Source organism: Thalassophryne amazonica, chromosome 1, assembly GCF_902500255.1.
Source record: "Thalassophryne amazonica chromosome 1, fThaAma1.1, whole genome shotgun sequence".
In the NCBI taxonomy this organism is placed as follows: Eukaryota; Metazoa; Chordata; class Actinopteri; order Batrachoidiformes; family Batrachoididae; genus Thalassophryne; species Thalassophryne amazonica.
Genome location: NC_047103.1, coordinates 124,326,516 through 124,344,348, shown reverse-complemented (window position 1 = coordinate 124,344,348; position 17,833 = coordinate 124,326,516). Strand labels below are relative to the sequence as shown.

At 42.0% G+C, this 17,833-nt stretch overlaps 1 protein-coding gene across 1 annotated transcript in view; it reads left to right on the top strand.

Annotated features, from left to right (window-relative positions):
• Positions 1-2,824, top strand: part of LOC117513884 (rho guanine nucleotide exchange factor 7-like) — a 139,350-nt gene extending 136,526 nt beyond the window's left edge. Inside the window, 3 exon segments of the mRNA XM_034174122.1 lie at positions 863-959; positions 1,115-1,169; positions 2,648-2,824. Of these exon segments, the coding sequence (XP_034030013.1) occupies positions 863-959; positions 1,115-1,169; positions 2,648-2,770 (275 nt within the window). The 3' untranslated portion in view covers positions 2,771-2,824.
• Positions 2,825-17,833: the final 15,009 nt, after the last annotated feature.

Below are 17,833 nucleotides of genomic sequence, written 5' to 3'. Positions count from 1 at the left end.
GCCATACAATAATTACGGAAAAACCCCAACGGTCAAAACGACCCCCTGTGAGCAAGCACTTGGCGACAGTGGGAAGGAAAAACTCCCTTTTAACAGGAAGAAACCTCCAGCAGAACCAGGCTCAGGGAGGGGCAATCTTCTCCTGGGACTGGTTGGGGCTGAGGGAGAGAATCAGGAAAAAGACATGCTGTGGAGGGGAGCAGAGATCAGTCACTAATGATTAAATGCAGAGTGGTGCATACAGAGCAAAAAGAGAAAGAAACACTCAGTGCATCTCATAACATAAGGGCATAAGGGAATAAGGGCATAACATACAATAAAATCACAAGAGGCACACAAAAAGCCAAATAATAAATAATACAAATAAAAATACGAAAATGGCAAAGTGCTCCGAGGTATTAAAAGCCTTTCTGAATAAATAAGTCTTGAGCTTAGATTTAAAAAGTGCTGGGTCAGTAATCATGCATATATGACAGAGTACCTTGTTCCATAGTGTGGGGGTAGCGATCACAAGCACCAGCACCTCAAAGCTTACTGCGTTCATCAGTAGTCTCACACAATTACTGGTCAGTGAAACACATAAATGAAGCAGAACAACGGCGCTCCGTCTTTAACATTACTGTAGGGCTGAAAATCAAATCAGTCTGCTGTCTTCATGTGTGGACAGAAAACCGTCACTTAGATGGATTTTGTCTTGCTGATAAACACAATGAGGTCAGTGTCAGCACCAATATCGATATTTGTATCTGTATCCTTAAGATCCTTAAACTTAAAGAAATTCAAAACATTGTTTCACATCATATTGGCCTAAATGTTCATGCATCAAAGAGACGCTTGTGTCACTATGACTGTGTTCAACCAGGCTCCAGCAGGAAGGATGTCCACATGTTATTCCCAGAAGAGGAGAAGATTATCGTGGAGGAGATCAGGAGCAATGGTCAGACTGTCGTGGAGGAGAGGTGAGTATGTGCATGTGACCCCAAATAGTCTAAAAGATATTTGAAGTGTGTGAAAGATGTGCATGTAATATAGTTGCTTAGTTTTAATTGATGTGGTTTAATAAAAAAAAAAAAAGTTTGCCATAAAGTAAAGTGGAGTTCTTGTGTCCCTGCAGGAGTTTGGTAGATACTGTGTACAGTTTGAAAGATGAAGTCCAGGAACTCAAACAGGTGAGCTGTCAGCTAAGTCTTCACATTAAGTCCATCATTGTGCTGTTCACAAATCAGTAATCCTGCCGAGTCAGCTTTATTATAATGCTGAATGCAGTAATGATGAATGATAAATTAATTATACTATTAAGCTGTAGAAACATGCCTTATACTATAGAAGCAAATCTGTGCCATCAGAGTTTGAATTTGAATTTTTAAGGTTGAATGTTTTTAGCATCAAAATGAGTTTGAAGTTGAATTTCTAAGGTTGAATTTGTTTAGCATCAAAATATTCAGCCTCAAAAACTTCAACCTAAAAAAAAATTCAATCTCAAAAAAATACAAAAGCAGGGAGAAGCAATCGATCCCTGTCTCAGTCATCCAACTGCACAGATTTACTTCCATAAACATTGGATGATGGCACAGATTTACTTATATTTACCATATTATGCTGCTTTTTGTTCATTACATATGGATATAGCCTGTGTCTTATATTAAATATATATTAGACATTTGGACTACAAATTTTACAGATACACTGATCATCCTTGATATGTTTCTATAGCTTAATTAGAGTCCACCTGGGGTAAATTCAGTTGATTGGACATGACTTTTTAAGGCACACACCTGTCTACATATAAGGTCCCACAGTTGACAGAACATGTCAGAGCACAAACCAAGCATGAAGTCATAAGAATTGTTTGTAGACCTCTGAGACAGGAAGCATGGTGGTGGCAGCATCATGCTGTGGAGATGTTTTTCAGTGATAGGAACTGGGAGACTAGTCAGGATTGAGAGAAAGATGAATGCAGCAATGTACAGAGACATCCTGGATGAAAACCTGCTCCAGAGCGCTCTTGACCTCAGACTGGGGTGAAGGTTCATCTTTTAACGGAACAATGACCCGAAGCACACAACCAAGATATCAAAGGAGTGGCTTCAGGACAACTCTGTGAATGTCCTTGAGTGGCCCAGCCAGAGCCCAGACCTGAATCTGATTGAACATCTCTGGAGAGATCTGAAAATGTCTTTGCACCGACGCTCTACATCCAACCTGATGGAGCTTGAGAGGTGCTGCAAAGAGGAATGGGCAAAACTGTCCAAAGATAGGTGCGCCAAGCTTGTGGCATCATATTCAAGAAGACTTGAGGCTGAAATTACTGCCAAAGGTGCATCAACAAAGTATTTAGCAACAAGTGTGAATACTTATGGACATGTGATTTCTTAGTTTTTTATTTAAAAAAAAAAAAACTTTTTCATGTTGTCATTATGGGGTGGTGTGAGAAGAATTTTGAGGGAAAAATTAATTTACTTCATTTTGGAATAAGGCTGTTACATAAAATGTGAAAAAATGAAGTGCACCATATACGTTTTGCAGTGCATCATACATTAATTTTTGTTTTTGTTTTCTCAAAATGGGTATTCGTTGTCAGATTTTGTCAGTGTGTGAAATATTGTGTTCTTGCAGTGTTTCTTCATGTTTCCTCCTCTTCCTCCAGGACCATAAAAGGATGAAGAGGAGCCTTCAGGAGGAGCAGCAAGCAAGGAAAGAACTGGAGCGGATCATCCGGAGAGTTCTAAAGAACATGAACGACCCAACCTGGGATGAGACTAATCTCTGAGATTAATATAAATTAAATGAAAATCTAAGAAAATACTAATTTCTAACCTTTAAATGACCAAATAAGTAATATATTTTCATGTCATTATTTGACATCACTTCACCCTTTTCATCACAGAACATCATACCTTGGGTTTCTTCTCATCATCATGACAAATGAGTGAAATTCAGTCTAATTAAGATGGTGTTTTTTGTGTATTAGCCAACTCATTCTCAATTACAGTGAAATCATTTCCCTGACACTTCTTCTTCGTCTTTCGGCTGTTCCCGTTAGGGGTCGCCACAGCAGATCAATCGTTTCCATCTCACCCTGTCCTCTGTATCTTCCTCTGTCACACCAACCACCTGCATGTCCTCTCTCAGCACATCCATGAACCTCCTCTTTGGTCTCCCTATTTGAACAGTTTGTGACCACAGAGTGACCTCCTCAGCGACACAGAATAGGGTAAGCGTTGCCCTTATTGACAACGGTATGTGAATGTGAGGCCTCATTGTAAAGCACCTTGAGCATCTGTTTCAGATGGAAAGACACTTATAGATGTACAATCCATTTACATGACTTTCAGGCTTTTGATTTTTTTTTTTTTTTTGTGAGGATTGCTGTTGTCTCTTTTCGATCCTCACTCAGCTCTGTTTACTGCAGTTTATTTACATTCTGCTCTGTTAAAACATGTTCCCTCCAGCTTAGCTTGAGTGGAAGTTCCTCCGTGTCTTTCAAAAAGTAGCTGCCTCCTCACCTCTCTGTGGTCCCTGATCATTGTTATTAGGCAGCCTATGATGTGCTCTAACTCTCTTCCATATCTCCTCCCTCAGGTTTGGAACGAGAAATGCCACTTTTTTCCACTTTTTCATGTAGCTAGATCTGTTGAAGGGCTCGGTCCTTGGGACATTTTGTTGTCACTACAGTGTGTGTGTGTGTGTGTGTGTGTGTGTGTGTGTGAGAAGAGGAACTGTATGTTCCTCTTCTAACACACAAGTGAGAGACAATAGTAGTGCTGCTATGTGACTAAAAACATTAATCCAGGTTTTGAGTATATTTCTTATTGTTACATAGGAAACAAGGTACCAGTAGATTCAGTAGATTCTCACAAATCCAACAAGACCAAGCATTCATGATATGCACACTCTTAAGGCTACGAAAATGGGCTATTAGTAAAAAAAAGTAGAAAAGGGGGCGTTCACAATAATGGTAGTGTGGCATTCAGTCAGTGAGTTCGTCAATTTTGTGGAACAAACAGGTGTGAATCAGGTGTCCCCTATGTAAGGATGAAGCCAGCACCTGTTGAACATACTTTTCTCTTTGAAAGCCTGAGGAAAATGGGACTTTCAGGACATTGTTCAGAAGAAAAAGTTGATTGGAGAGGAGAAAACGTATACGCAGGTGCAAAAAATTATAGGCTGTTCATCTACAATGATCTCCAATGCTTTAAAATGGACAAAAAAACAGAGACACGTGGAAGAAAATGGAAAACAACCATCAAAATGGATAGAAGAATAACCAGAATGGCAAAGGCTCACCCATTGATCAGCTCCAGGATGATCAAAGACAGTCTGGAGTTACTTGTAAGTGCTGTGACAGTTAGAAGACACCTGTGTGAAGCTAATTTATTTGCAAGAATCCCCCGCAAAATCCCTCTGTTAAATAAAAGACAAATTACCAACAAAATTAATGCCTCGCAGATGTGAAGAAATCATGAAAAACTGTGGTTATATAACTAAATACTAGTTTAGTGATTCACAGGATTGCTAAAAAAGCAGTTTGAACATAATAGTTTTGAGTTTGTAGCGTCAACAGCAGATGCTACTATTATTGTGAACACCCCCTTTTCTACTTTTTTTTTACTAATAGCCCAATTTCATAGCCTTAAGAGTGTGCATATCATGAATGCTTGGTCTTGTTGGATTTGTGAGAATCTACTGAATCTACTGGTACCTTGTTTCCCATGTAACAATAAGAAATATACTCAAAACCTGGATTAATCTTTTTAGTCACATAGAACTACTATTATTTTGAACACTATGTACAGTACATAGGAGCACTGAAGTGAGCTTCTACGTAGTGGTGTAACCACAATAATAAGTCTCTCTTGTTTTCACTCTGGGTCGCGGGTCGCCACAGCACATCAGAGGTGGATCTGCATGTTGAAGTTTTACACCAGATGCCCTTCCTGACACAACATATTGGAGAATGGCCAGAGATGGGGTTTGAACCGGGAACCTTCCACACTGGAAGCAAGCTCACTTAATGGCTTGGAAACCACCCTCTGATGTAATCACACTAATAACTGTAATAAAACCATCTTAAATCTGTTCATGCAAAATGTGGGGTCTACGACCGCTCTAGGCACAAAGTGCGTGGTTCTTATCTTTGTCTTCTTCTACTTCTGCTTCTTCTGGGTTTAATTGCGGTTGCAAACCAGCTTATAGGTGTCCAGTCACTCCAGTCCACTAGACTGGAGTGTGGAACAGCAGGATCGCAATCAACAAAAGTGAAAAAACCTCTCTAAATTATACTACCATATTAAAATATATCACCAGTGTTTCTCTGAGGAGATTCTTTAGCATGAGGTTAAGCTTTAATGTTTTAAGCACCTCATTTAATTTCTTTCTGTATTCCCTGTAGAAATCCATTTACAAAATTGAATTCCACTCCCACATTCCTAAACTAACGTGCAAATGGCCCAATTCAGATATAAAAGTAAACACTGGCATGTTCACACAATCTGTTGTAAATGAGGACAAGAAAAGAATGCGGTAGATGTAAATTTAGCTTGTTATATGAATGCAAACAATTTTAAAATTGTTTTTGAGACAGTGTGAGAATAAGTTGTGTATTGTGCTGTGTGAGGATGCCTTCATTGTGGTCATGCTACATTTTAAAGTGAGCACACTTTGATCACGTACGTTCTCACTGTATTGTGAAAATGATTGCAGCTGCAACAGAAACACCAGCTAATTTTTGGATTGACAGCATCATGTGGGTCACACTGGGAGATGTGAAATGAAATGCATCAAATTGCTGTTTCAAATCATATTTTCCCCCAGTTTTAAACTGCAGCAGTACATTCTATTGATGCACAGGGAAAAGTGAAGTTTGTTCTTTTAGTTCATGGAAATGCTGACAATCATTTCACTTGTGAAATTGCCAAACATTGAACTGTGTGTTATACATATGATACATGGAGGAATCATTTACTGTATCATGAAGTCATATATCAAGATGTTTCAGATTATATCTTTACAACAGACTAAATCCATCCATTCGCTCATAGTATTTGATTATTTACATTTATGGATTGTTTTTTTTGCTGTTGTTTTTTTTTTTTTTTGCTTTGATGTCACGTCATGTAAAGCTTCTTTACATTTTGAGTTTGAGCAGTTTGCACTGAACGGACTGACTCCAGTCTGTCTGTGGAGCAAAAAAATGAAGTTGCACTGACCTCTATTTAAAAGCCAAAGCTCAAGCAATACAACACTGGAAATAATGTTTTTTAATGAATTTTACAATGTCAATGTGCAACTTTGAATTAATGTTTATTTTTATATTTGTAATTTTTACTCTGTTATTTTTGATTATCAGTTTCTTTAAAGTTTTTGTTGCACTTGTCCTGTTCAACACTGTGCAAACTGTCACCTGCTTTTCTTGATTAGGAGACAGAAAGTTTTTGGAGTTTGCATATAAATAAATATTAATTCATAGAAATTGAAATGTAAATCACTGCTTCTAACTTAATGTGTATTTAAATCCGAGTGAATAACATGTTGTGTGTTTAAACTGTGTGGTGATGACGGTGGTTACAACAGCTGTGATGACTAGAATCACTGTCCTCTAATTCAGTTATTTATCTGTCTGTAAATAAAACAAACAGTTAATTATTTTGGCTCCAGTAGATTTTATAAAGCAAAAACAAGAATATTAAATGATAGCGACATAGCACATTAATGTAACAAGGTGAAATCCAGATTTAAATATGTTCTGACAAACTTGGCTTCATACCTTTGTGGCTTCTGGTGGGATTCAAACACCAGACTTCCTGCTCATGAAAAGCATGCACATCAGCCAAAGGGGAAACTTCACAAGCTAAACCAATGGTAACATATTTAAATCTGGGTTTCATCTTGCAACATTAACAGACATCAAAATGATGTATACAAAAGTAAATGTGCTGGAGTTAGCAAGAATGCAAATTCACTTCCATACTCCCTAGTCAAGTAACACATAAGAAACATTACAAAAAGAAATAGGATAGTATAGGCATCCATCCCACTCACGCACCCTTCAGCATTCATGTGCTGATGGACAGCTTCGTCTGTGACTGCACAAGCCAATGGAGAGTGGCAGTCTCTACCGCACAAGTCACAGATGAATGCCGATGCAGTTGTGTGTGTCAGTCTTTCCTTTCACTGGATCCTCTTCTGTCTGGAAGCTTCATGCCGCTTGAACTGCCCTTATGATGCTCTTCTTGATTTCTGTCCGACAGCCAGGGGTGCTGAAAAGGGGAGAATTAATAGAAAGACTCTTGGGGCCCATGATTGACAGGGCCCAAGAGAGGCCCCTAATATAATACTGACAAAATAATATGGGGGTGGCCCAATAAAATTTCTTTTCATGGAGCCCAAAATCCCTGACGGCGCCCCTGCCAACAGCTCCCATAGTCCTTGGCTTTTGCTTCCCAATTATGTCTCCTTGAGGTCCCTCTTGCAGGCATCTTTGAAGTGCAGTTTTAGGCGGCATGTGCTTTGTGCCACTGGCAAGATCCCTGAATACCATGTCTTTTGGGATGCGGCCATCACCCATGCGATGCAGGTGGCCAAACCAGTGCAGCCATTGTTGGGTCAAGAGAGCATAGATCTTTGGCATCCCTGCACAAGTGAGGATCTCAGAGTTCAGCAGTTTTTCCTGCCATGAGATACCTAGGACGCATCTGAGGCAGTGGACGAGGAAACTGTTCAGCCTCTTCTCCTGAGTGGAGCAGGTTGTCCATGCTTTGCTGCCATATAAGAGGGTGCTAAGGACATAAGTCTGGTACACACAGAGCTTGGTGTTGATTGTCAGCATGGCATTTGTCCACACCCTCTTGCTGAGCTTGGATATGATAGCTGCTTTGGCAATCCTGGTGCCAATTTCTTTTCCCAGGGACAGATTACTAGTTACTGTTGAACCAAGGCAGGTGAAGCTCTATACCACCTCCAGCTCCATCCCATTGATGGTGATAAAGTCTCATGTCTTTGAAGGCCAAGCTCAAGTAAAGTCTCATGTCTTTGAGGTTGAATTGCAAGGCAAGTCTGAAGTCACTGTTTGTGCAACTCAACTGCGATGCAAGTCCACATCTCAAACTTGACTCCCCATGTCTGGTATTCGCTTTTCACAAAGAATGTGATCTTTGAACATGGTTTGAAATGGAAATCTAAACTGCTCATATTACATCAATAAGGCACATAAAAACCTGTGCTTTGGTTAATAAAATTTTAAAAAGTAAAACAACAAGCAGGCATGTCTCAGACCCTGCTCACTCAGACACTACAAACTGAAGAGAAAAAGAAAAACTCCATGTTGGTCTTCAAGTGCTGCAAAGACAATTTCAGGTGGAGTCAGTGTGAACAGTTTTTATCTTACTGTTAACAGAGCTGCAGGATGGACATCCCGCAGTGGAATCTTCTGATTTTCTTAACCTGGGAGTCATTCAGGTATTTGCGTATAATGTTTCTCAAAGGCCAGCTAAACCACCTGCAACAAGCATGCATTGCGCATGTACCGACAATAGTATTGATTGAGACATTGTAGTGGATGCACTGTATGACTCCAAGTTTCAGACCAGAAACTTGTCGCATCCACCACACTACAGAACAGTCTGGGGTTCTGAATGACAATCATCCAGGCAGATAACTACTCTATACCCACCTTTGAAAATAACCATCTGTAGCAGCAAGGTGAAATATGGGCATCACCTTGGCTTTCTTCAGCCGCTGGGGTCCCCAACACTGAGGCACCAGTCCACTGGGTCATGAGAGAGAAGAGCACTACATGAAATGTCACTGCTGATGTTATCTTCCAAGCCAAATGATACTGCACATCTGAGTAAATGTCCGACACAAGGTCATCCCAGAAATATCTAGGGATCCCCTAAAGAGAGTACCATCCAGTTGTCACTTCAGTTCACTGATGAGCATCTCATTCTCATAACCACACATTAAAACAAACGGGACTCTGAGCACTTGGACCTTAACTTTGCAAAGTTATCGCCATTGGCAAACACCTCTGGTTCAGAAACTTCATGACTCCATGACCCGAGATAAGTTCAGAAAGTCCTACAAAGCTGAATCTTAGATTTGATTGAGGGCAACTGCAAACCAATTATTCATCGCCACAGCAAATCAGTTGTTTCCATCTCACCCTGTCCTCTGTATCTTCCTCTCTCACACTAAATCACCTGCATGTCCTCCTCAGCACATCCATAAAGCTCCTCTTTGGCTGCTCACTTCTCCCCGCCCTCAGAGTCAGTTGGGCCCGCCCTGGACAGACGAGCCTGTCAGTCACCCCCAACCATAAAAAATAAAATAAAAATCACAGGCTACCATGAATACAATTTGTACAAATTTCCAGTATCGATGATTCATAATAATATTGATAAACACACTGTGCTCCATCTGATTTTTGCTAAAATATTTGTGAATTGTTTGATTGGTTTATGATATGATCTAGGTAAAACAGAAACAGAAAATGGAAATGATATGTGTAGAGTGTTCACTACTGGACAGAGCTGTGAAAGAGTGAGAATTAAAAAAAAATGATGCTGAACTAAAAGATGGATATACAGATGGACATATATATTTCTTTAACCAGGGCCCATGGAGGGTCCTGGAATAGATTGAAAGAAAGGGTAAATTTCACCATTACAATAACTCATGTTGGGTATGAGTTGCGTGTCCTGCTGGTAACAATAATAAACAGTCTCTAGAGTGTTTAGTCTATACTTGCATTTGGTGCCTAAAGGAAGTACATGAAGTTTTTAAATCTTATTCAGTAGCCCAATATTACAGGTGCATTTAAACTGCACTCATGCATTTAGCCTGCCCTTGCTCTACAGCCCTGCACTTTGTTCATGTGAGTCAGACATGAGAAGATTGCTCATTCCTTCTCAAACTATATTATAATTGTATATTCAACAGTTCAAATTTTTACATATCCCGGGGAGAAACCCCTGAGTAGATACAACGTTACAATTCTGGCCTAAAAAAGTGCATCCCCTCAGAGCAATGCAAGACCCCTCTGCAAATCTGTGTCTGCTGCCAGGTCTGTTCCTAATCCTGTCCATTCTCATCACTCCCAAAGAGAAGTGCAGCATTTTCAGCTCTGCCACCTCCAACTCTGCCTCCTGTCTTTTTCTTAGGGTCCTGTCTCACTGGGCTGCAACAGCCTGTAAATGGCAATTTCGAGGGAAATTGCTTGATTTCGGACAACATTCATTGGATGATGCTGTTCCCTCGCTTCACTTGCAGGGCATCACCAGCATCACGCCTGGATTTTTAATTTTTCAAAGTTAGCGAGGTGACAAGGCTCCTCCCAGTATGCTGCCAGAGTCATCACTGGTGTCCTGAAAACCTCAGAATGTACTCACTGCACGCCACAATAGTGGAGATGATCAGTGTTCAGAGAGGAACAGCTGCTTCTGGAAGTGGCCAAGCTGCTGCCAGCCTGGACATTACAGTGGACATCAGGACTTCTGGACTTGTGCATTTAATGTTTTTTTTTTTGTTGTTGTTTTGTTTTTTGGCCCTGCCACAGACTGGCGTCCTGTCCTGGGTGTACCCCGCCTCGCACTCTATGACTGCTGGGATAGGCTCCAGCCCCCCACGACCCTTGATTGGACTAAGTGGTTGAAGATGAGTGAGTGTTTTTTTTTTTTTATTATTGAGGCAGCACTGTGCCGCTTCTAATATTTTTTAGGGAGGTCATGGCACAATGGTTTGCATGTTGGTCTGGGATGCCAGCGATCCGGGTTTGCTTCCTGATTGCAGCCAAGCTCTCAACTGGCACTTTGAACACGTGCTGTGGGCCCTTCTCAAAATAAACTTTGTGCTTTCTTTGGCTACCCACATTAAATAACTTCTTCATCTGGAGCGCTCTCTCTGTCTCACCCCCTCTCTTTCTTTCTCTCTTCTTTTCCTCTATGTATCTCTCGTCTCTCTCTCTCTCTCTCTCTGAAGACTTGTGGTGGGAGTTCTTTGATGTGCTTGTTATGAGGAATGCAAGATCAGAGGAAATATGACGACATGCTTTCATTAAAGGCACAGTGCTCAGATCCAACTCCAACAGTGCACGTATGTGTCTTTAAACCGGGAAAATCTTTCTGCTCAATGATGTGCTGTGGAAATGTGTCATATGTCCATCAGAACCAAAACACACAGAAGGAAGGAGGAGGAGGACGTGTTTGTGTCAAATCAATGTGCAGATCCACCTCGGATCTGCTGTATACATCCTGTGCGAAAAAAACAAGGGAACAGCAAAAACGACTTGCAATTTTATTGCTGAATAAATCAAAGGAAGCACACACCTGAAGTGCTGCTGGACATCACTGTGCGAGGATGTCAGAGCTGAGAACAAATGGATCATATACGGGTGGATAATATACTGGACATGGAAGATAGGACACTACATCCAGCAGGGACATCATTCTGCAAGCTGGTGAGTGCACTGTAAGCTATATCCAGTTTGACATGGTCCGAAAGAAAAACGCAGTGAGGCTGAGGTAATCGAGGCTGTTGTTAGAGCAGTGAGTCCCGGACTGAGTTTACGTGATATGCACCTCACCTTGTCTCAGCTATGCGCAATTCTGTGAGGACATTATAAGGACGACAGTTCCACCAACTTGTATAATTGCCTTATAAACCTCACGCAAGACAGTAATGAATCACCACAGAATTTCTTTTTTCATACTATTGAGCTGAAAGATAGACTTCTTGTCGCATCCATAGAAACAGGCACTGAAGAGCAGTACAGCCAGGACCTCATTTAGAGGACGTTTCTGAGGGCTGCAGAAACAGGACTGATTAGTGCTGATGTGAAGTATCAACATAAGTGCCACCTGGAGGATGCTGCTGTCACAGATAAGCTACTGATATCTAAAATAAATGCAGCAGCCAGTCTGGAGTCAGAAAGACACCAAAAGTTTAGAAAGCACATCAAATGACCTAAAGTCCGAGAACGTGAAGACTCAATTAGACCCAGAGGCTATGGTGGGAAGTGTGGAAAGCCAAGAACAGCCTCCCCCACCGATAAAAGGTAAAACCACTAATGCTGCATTTACACATAATGACAACAAGTCACGAATGCCATGAAGTATACATTGCTGGCCGCTGATCACGAATGCGATGATTTGAGGCAGAGGCGTCAGGTGTCCCCAGGAACTGCTGCAACCTGTTACCACTTGTTACGATTGATGGCATGTGTTGCTGGCAAATTATCAGGAACCATTACGTGTGGTTAAGAATAGTGTTCCATGCTGTTGTGCACTGTTCTGCGTTATTGCGCGTAACAGCGCATCGTTACATTATGTCACATTCTGAATGAGGTGAATTGTCTCCACACACACATCCATATTCACCCTACCATCAGCTGCTGAACAATTCAGATCGCTCCAGTTTGCTCCTTTAAATCCACAGCAGAAGAACTTTGTGACTGCATGCTTAGTTGGGCTCTGTGCCACAGAGACGGAGACGGAGAGAGCCAGATGTGTGGCTCCACGCAGCTGTCATCTCGCTTATTTTCCCAAACATCAGGCACAGCAGCAACAGCAGGTGGAACACCTGCGGGAGCGCGCTGAGGAGCATTGGAACGAGACTTTTAGCCGACTTGGTGTCACTGTCCTTCAGCAAACTGCAGCAATGAAACTGAATGCGGCACAGCGGGGTTTAATTGTGCGCACGTCAGAGAAGAACACTGTCATGCTCTATTAAGGATCACCACTAATCAAGACGGATCAACACGCACAGTTGCAACCTCCACAACATGAGGCGAAATGAGGCTGGTGCGTGACATTCGTGGAAGATTTTCTGACAGCCAAAAACATGCTCCACAAAAATGATGCATTAAGTCATGTTAAGAATGTCAGGAATGTGCTAAGAATGAGGCAAATATGACACTCGTAACGCATCCTGCCTATGTGTAAACGCAGCATAAAGCCCAAAAGACAGTTTCTCGTCCCAAGTAGGAGCTCCTGGACATTGTCACACAACTGAAGGGTGAAATGGAGGAGATCAAGAAGGCTATATGTGAGTCTCCCAGGGCCCTCTACACTCAAAAACCTGCCTCTTCTTTTAGGATAAGTGTAACATATGCAGGATAATAAGAGCTGAACACTTTGTGTGCAAACGTGCCGTTCATCTTGAGCTGCAAGTGGCCACTTCAGTGAGAATACTGTACCAACTGTGACACTGTCGCTCTTTCACGTGTTTGGTCACTAAGTCGCACAGTGAGATATTCACGATATTGTCATTGCCACCCTTGTTACTGCAATATCTCAAAAATCAGTTGACTAATTTAGGTACAAGTCCTTTTCTCCTTCCTTACTATTCAACTTCTTGTACAGCTCGCCTTTTGCTTAGCTTTTGACACTTACCATATCCTTGTACTCCTGTCTACTTTCTTCATCCCTCTGACTATCCCAATTCTTTTTTGCCAACCTCTTTCTCCATATGCTTTCCTGAACATCTTCATTCCACCATCAAGTCTCCTTATATTCCTTCCTCTGTCCAGGTGTCACACCCAGTACATTCCCAGCCGTCTCTGTTGGGGAAAGTGAGGAACACGGACCCACAACAGGGGGCGCAAATGAACGGACAATGAAGAAAGTCAAATAACAAAGCTTTACTGTTGTGAACACGCACAACAAACACAACAAATTACAATTTCGGTCACAAGTCGAATTCCAACGGTGTCGTGTGGACAGGCTCGACGATAGGAGACGTCTGTCCAAGTCGAACCGGAACCACCCGATTTCCTCCACCACCAAACCCCGGGAATACTGGAGCCGCCAAGTCCCGAACTCCCAGGTGGTCACTGCCTCCGCTCGTCGGATCCGGTACTGCTGGCGAGGAACAGAAACAGTCAGATGTGGGTGCGGCTGCACCCAACAACACGTGGGGTGGAAAACGCCACCTCCACCTCTAATCAGACACAACACTGTAATGTAGGAATAAGAGTACTTATCCAAATACGTCCTTCTCAGTCTTCAGTTGTTTTACACACAAGCAACAAGGTATTAATCCGTATGGCTGGCTGAGTTCGTTACCTCCGTGGTAGAGCGATATCTCGGCAAAGAGGTGGAGATGCCGTCCAGCTGATATACCCCTCCGCTGATGGATGTCAGCTGTCTCAGTTGATAGGTGACGGCTGTCACCTTGGCTGCTCCTGTGAGGCGGCAGCGCCCTCTGGTGCCTGGAGCCCGCACTCCAGGCAGGGCGCCCTCTGGTGGTGGTGGGCCAGCAGTACCTCCTCTTCAGCGGCCCACACAACACGTCTCCCTCATCACATCTGCAGTACTTTTACAGTTGCCCAAAATTGCTTCCCCTCCATCCAGTGCCTCTCTCACCTGCTCGCTGAATTTCACACAACAGTCTTTTCTTTCTTTTTCTTTCTTTTTTATTGTTTATTTGATGATGACAGTGCACATTAATGAACACTTTGTACATTTTCATGACATAGTGTAAATATGCCAGATTTAGCCAAAAGCTACTTTCCATCTGTAGTCCTCCTTCCTCCTTCAGCTTCCACCATCTGATCCTTTGTTGAGCTCTCACTCTCTTCTTCTTTACCTCTGAAATCATCCTACAAACCACCATCCTATGCTGTCTAGCTGCACTCTCCTGCCGCCAGCTTACAGTCTCCAACTTCTTTCAGCTTGCATTAGTGGAGCAGATAACTGTAACAATTGTTCATTTCTGGAAACAAGCACCAAAACTGGCACACATACTCCTTAGATACTCCTTTTTGTGTGGATTGCTTGCCTATACTGGTGGTTGGCTCTCACTGCAGTATTGTATCACTTCCTGTTCCGGAGCACAGCGGTGTTTTGCTGTATCTGTTAGCTGTTTAATCTGTGCAGTTAGATTGATCTAGATAACGATTTGTTTCCCAGTGTAATCTTCACGTGCCTTAACTAAAGCACTCCCTCTGCTGAATCACCTCTAAATTATTTACACATTATTCACTTTGTGTGTTTTTAGGAATCCGCTAGCTTAGCGCAGCTACTAGCTCTTAGCCGGTTTAGCATGGCGGCTTCTCCTGTCTCTCCCGCACTTTTCTGCTCTGGGTGTGAAATGTTTAGTTATTCCTCGGCCTCCTTTAGCAGTAATGGTACTTGTAATAAGTGTAGCTTATTCGTAGCTTTGGAGGCCAGGCTGGGCGAATTGGACACTTGGCTCCGCACCGTGGAAAATTCTACAGCTAGCCAGGCCCCTGTAGTCGGTGCGGACCAAGGTAGCTTAGCCGCCGTTAGTTTCCCTCTGGCAGATCCCGAGCAGCCGGGAAAGCAGGCCGACTGGGTGACTGTGAGGAGGAAGCGTAGTTCTAAACAGAAGCCCCATGTACACCGCCAACCCGTTCACATTTCTAACCGTTTTTTCCCCACTCGACGACACACCCGCCGAGGATCAAACTCTGGTTATTGGCGACTCTGTTTTGAGAAATGTGAAGTTAGCGACACCAGCAACCATAGTCAATTGTCTTCCGGGGGCCAGAGCAGGCGACATTGAAGGAAATTTGAAACTGCTGGCTAAGGCTAAGCGTAAATTTGGTAAAATTGTAATTCACGTCGGCAGTAATGACACCCAGTTACGCCAATCGGAGGTCACTAAAATTAACATTAAATCGGTGTGTAACTTTGCAAAAACAATGTCGGACTCTGTAGTTTTCTCTGGGCCCCTCCCCAGTCGGACCAGGAGTGACATGTTTAGCCGCATGTTCTCCTTGAATTGCTGGCTGTCTGAGTGGTGTCCAAAAAATGAGGTGGGCTTCATAGATAATTGGCAAAGCTTCTGGGGAAAACCTGGTCTTGTTAGGAGAGACGGCATCTATCCCACTTTGGATGGAGCAGCTCTCATTTCTAGAAATCTGGCCAATTTTGTTAATTCCTCCAAACCGTGACTATCCAGGGTTGGGACCAGGAAGCAGAGTTGTAGTCTTACACACCTCTCTGCAGCTTCTCTCCCCCTGCCATCTCCTCATTACCCCATCCCCGTAGAGACGGTGCCTGCTCCCAGACCACCAATAACCAGCAAAAATCTATTTAAGCATAAAAATTCAAAAAGAAAAAATAATATAGCACCTTCAACTGCACCACAGACTAAAACAGTTAAATGTGGTCTATTAAACATTAGGTCTCTCTCTTCAAAGTCCCTGTTAGTAAATGATATAATAATTGATCAACATATTGATTTATTCTGCCTTACAGAAACCTGGTTACAACAGGATGAATATGTTAGTTTAAATGAGTCAACACCCCCGAGTCACACTAACTGCCAGAATGCTCGTAGCACGGGCCGAGGCAGAGGATTAGCAGCAATCTTCCATTCCAGCTTATTAATTAATCAAAAACCCAGACAGAGCTTTAATTCATTTGAAAGCTTGACTCTTAGTCTTGTCCATCCAAATTGGAAGTCCCAAAAACCAGTTTTATTTGTTATTATCTATCGTCCACCTGGTCGTTACTGTGAGTTTCTCTGTGAATTTTCAGACCTTTTGTCTGACTTAGTACTTAGCTCAGATAAGATAATTATAGTGGGCGATTTTAACATCCACACAGATACTGAGAATAACAGCCTCAACACTGCATTTAATCTATTATTAGACTCAATTGGCTTTGCTCAAAATGTAAATGAGTCCACCCACCACTTTAATCATATCTTAGATCTTGTTCTGACTTATGGTATGGAAATTGAAGACTTAACAGTATTCCCTGAAAACTCCCTTCTGTCTGATCATTTCTTAATAACATTTACATGTACTCTGATGGACTACCCAGCAGTGGGGAATAAGTTTCATTACACTAGAAGTCTTTCAGAAAGCGCTGTAACTAGGTTTAAGGATATGATTCCTTCTTTATGTTCTCTAATGCCATATACCAACACAGTGCAGAGTAGCTACCTAAACTCTGTAAGTGAGATAGAGTATCTCGTCAATAGTTTTACATCCTCATTGAAGACAACTTTGGATGCTGTAGCTCCTCTGAAAAAGAGAGCTTTAAATCAGAAGTGCCTGACTCCGTGGTACAACTCACAAACTCGCAGCTTAAAGCAGATAACCTGTAAGTTGGAGAGGAAATGGCGTCTCACTAATTTAGAAGATCTTCACTTAGCCTGGAAAAAGAGTCTGTTGCTCTATAAAAAAGCCCTCCGTAAAGCTAGGACATCTTACTACTCATCACTAATTGAAGAAAATAAGAACAACCCCAGGTTTCTTTTCAGCACTGTAGCCACGCTGACAAAGAGTCAGAGCTCTATTGAGCCGAGTATTCCTTTAACTTTAACTAGTCATGACTTCATGACTTTCTTTGCTAATAAAATTTTAACTATTAGAGAAAAAATTACTCATAACCATCCCAAAGACGTATCGTTATCTTTGGCTGCTTTCAGTGATGCCGGTATTTGGTTAGACTCTTTCTCTCAGATTGTTCTGTCTGAGTTATTTTCATTAGTTACTTCATCCAAACCATCAACATGTCTATTAGACTCCATTCCTACCAGGCTGCTCAAGGAAGCCCTACCATTATTTAATGCTTCGATCTTAAATATGATCAATCTATCTTTATTAGTTGGCTATGTACCACAGGCATTTAAGGTGGCAGTAATTAAACCATTACTTAAAAAGCCATCACTTGACCCAGCTATCTTAGCTAATTATAGGCCAATCTCCAACCTTCCTTTTCTCTCAAAAATTCTTGAAAGGGTAGTTGTAAAACAGCTAACTGATCATCTGCAGAGGAATGGTCTATTTGAAGAGTTTCAGTCAGGTTTTAGAATTATCATAGTACAGAAACAGCATTAGTGAAGGTTACAATGTTGGGAA